Source organism: Ascaphus truei, chromosome 1 (genome assembly GCF_040206685.1).
Source record: "Ascaphus truei isolate aAscTru1 chromosome 1, aAscTru1.hap1, whole genome shotgun sequence".
Taxonomy (NCBI): Eukaryota; Metazoa; Chordata; class Amphibia; order Anura; family Ascaphidae; genus Ascaphus; species Ascaphus truei.
This window is the reverse complement of record NC_134483.1, coordinates 395,223,868-395,226,367: the sequence shown is the minus strand read 5'-3', so window position 1 is coordinate 395,226,367 and position 2,500 is coordinate 395,223,868. Positions and strand designations below refer to the sequence as shown.

Sequence of the window (2,500 nt, the reverse complement as noted above, 5' to 3'; positions counted from 1 at the left end):
CATGAGGCTGCAGCCCCTCCCTCTGTAACACCTCTCCCCAGCCCCGAGGCTGTTGCACCTCCTCCCTCTTCCTCCCTTGCTACAGATACCGCCCCCATAGCCCAGACCGGAACGGAGAAGCAGGGAATAAAGAGGAGAGCCCCTGAGACGGATAGCCCGCACCAGGGGCTGGAGCAGAAGAGAGCCCAAATGCAAATCGGCGACTCACCCACTTCCAGCGACGCTGACAGTGACCTTGAAAGTGACCTGGAGGAGGAGGAAGCAGAGATGCAGGAGGCAGCCATTGCAGAGGAGCAGGCGGCCATTTTAGAACAGCCACCTAGCGAGACACAAGTGACCGTGGAAGAGCTCATAAGAGAGGGGCGAGAGGCAGCAGAGACCCTCCTCCTCCATGACAACCTTGGGCAAACCATGGATCTGCTAGACCAGCTGTGCGAGGAGATCAACAAGACCACCCACGCCAGTGAGGATGGTAACTAGTATCACTGCAAGTCTGTCCAACCCTTTATCCCCAAACTAATGGCGTCTTTTAACATTTTCTCCATTAACGTAAGGAGCATAGGAGAGCGGATGAGACGTGCCAGAGTACTAACATTCCTTTCTTTACAGAAATGTGATGTGTATATGCTACAGGAATGTGCCTTACCTTTTTCTCGATCCTACAGGCACCTGAGCGGGCAGTGGTCTCACGGCCCCTCCTACTGGTCTGGGGGGAACGGGTGCAGGAACGCGGGTGTAGCCATTTTGATCCGGGGGGGATGTTTCACTGTTGATTCTGTCAATGAACTCGTCTGCGGCAGACTACTGGTCGTAGACGGTTCGTGGGCAGGGGAGCCGATTAGGCTCATCAATGTGTACGCCGCCCCCCGGAGAAATGAGCGCTTGGAACTTTTCCAGCACCTTCGTCCTTGGCTCGCAACCTCCAGGGCAGTGGTGATGGGTGGGGATTTCAACTGCACGATTGAGGTGGGGGGGCGCGTGCCCCCCAGCAAATCATCAAAGATAGATGTGACGTCCAGGCTACTCATGGCGATGATTGGGGAGGCATCCCTGAAGGACGTGGTAGGATCTATGGGAGCAGGCGCCGCAAACTACTCTTGGTGCCACCCAAATGGTTCCGTGCGTTCTCGGATTGACTTCCTGTTGACCACCAAGCAGGTACAGCACAGACAGCACTCCATGGTCGCAGTACATTTCTCTGACCACAGAGCCATTCATCTCCAGGGGCGCCTGGGAGGAGGTTTCCCCAGAGGGCCAGGATCCTGGAAGCTGAACTGCGCACTGCTGGAAAGGGAGGAGATCATGGAGGAGCTGAGAACAGCATACACAGCATGGAAAGAAGAAAAGGCCTGTTTCCCCAGCACTGCAGAGTGGTGGGAATTCACGAAGATAAGGATCCGTTGCTTCCTGCAGGCAAAGGGCAGACGCCTGGCGTGTGAGAGGAAGGGGGAGTTCGAGGGCCTGCAGCGCAAGCTGCAGTCCCTGCATGACCTCAAACGCTGTGGATGGAACGTGGATGACGACCTGGAGGAAACCAAGGAGAGCCTGCAAAAGCACTTTGAGGAGGAATCCAGACGAATCATCTTCCGTTCCAAGGTGGAGAACCTTGAGAGGGGGGAGAAATGCAATGCCTTCTTCTTCAAGAAACTCCACTCTGCCCACATGCCCCTGAGGGAGCTGCGAGACAAAGATGGCAACGTGCAGCAGGGGAAGGAGGAAGTCATGGGAGTCGTGAAAGATTTCTATGAAGACCTCTACTCCCCAAAAGCATCAGACCGAGACCAGGCTGACAAATTCCTGTCAGGGATTACAAACACCATCGACCCGGCAGGAAAAGCAGCCATGAACGCCCCCCTGACGCTGGAGGAGCTCCACGCTGCAACCAAATCCTTTAAGAAGGGTAGGACGCCGGGCGGAGATGGTATCCCAGCTGAGTTATACACGAAGCTGTGGGACCTGATCGGCCCGGACCTGCTCGAGCTTTACAGGGAAATGGAAGCAGAAGGTAGGATGCCCCCAACGCTGAGGGAAGGAATGCTGACGCTCTTGTACAAACGGAAGGGGGAGAGGTGCGACCTCAAGAACTGGCGTCCCATCTCCCTCCTGAATGCGGACTACAAGATCCTAGCAAAAGTCCTAGCGAACAGACTGAAGAAGGTCATCAGCCAGATCATCCACCCAGACCAGACGTGCGGCATCCCCGGACGCAGGATCGCAGACAGCCTCGCCCTAATCAGAGACACAGTCCACTACATCAAAGACCGCCGTGTACACGCGGCCCTGGTCACCCTTGATCAGGAGAAGGCCTTTGACCGTGTCTCCCATGATTTCATGGGCAGGGTGCTGCGTGAGTATGGGATGGGGGAGATGTTCTGTTCTTATGTTAACCTGATGTACCTTGACATTTGCAGTGTGGCGATCGTGAACGGATGGAAGACTAACCCCTTCCCTGTCCTCTCAGGGGTTAGGCAGGGCTGCCCTCTTTCACCTCTCCTTTTTG

General features: G+C 55.6%; 1 protein-coding gene across 1 annotated transcript in view; it reads left to right on the top strand.

The window, feature by feature from the left end:
• LOC142501820 (uncharacterized) overlaps positions 1-490 on the top strand; it is a 1,849-nt gene extending 1,359 nt beyond the window's left edge. Inside the window, exon 1 of the mRNA XM_075612291.1 lies at positions 1-490. This exon is cut by the window's left edge and continues 1,359 nt beyond it. Within this exon, the coding sequence (XP_075468406.1) occupies positions 1-480 (480 nt within the window). The 3' untranslated portion in view covers positions 481-490.
• The last annotated feature ends 2,010 nt before the right edge of the window (positions 491-2,500 follow it).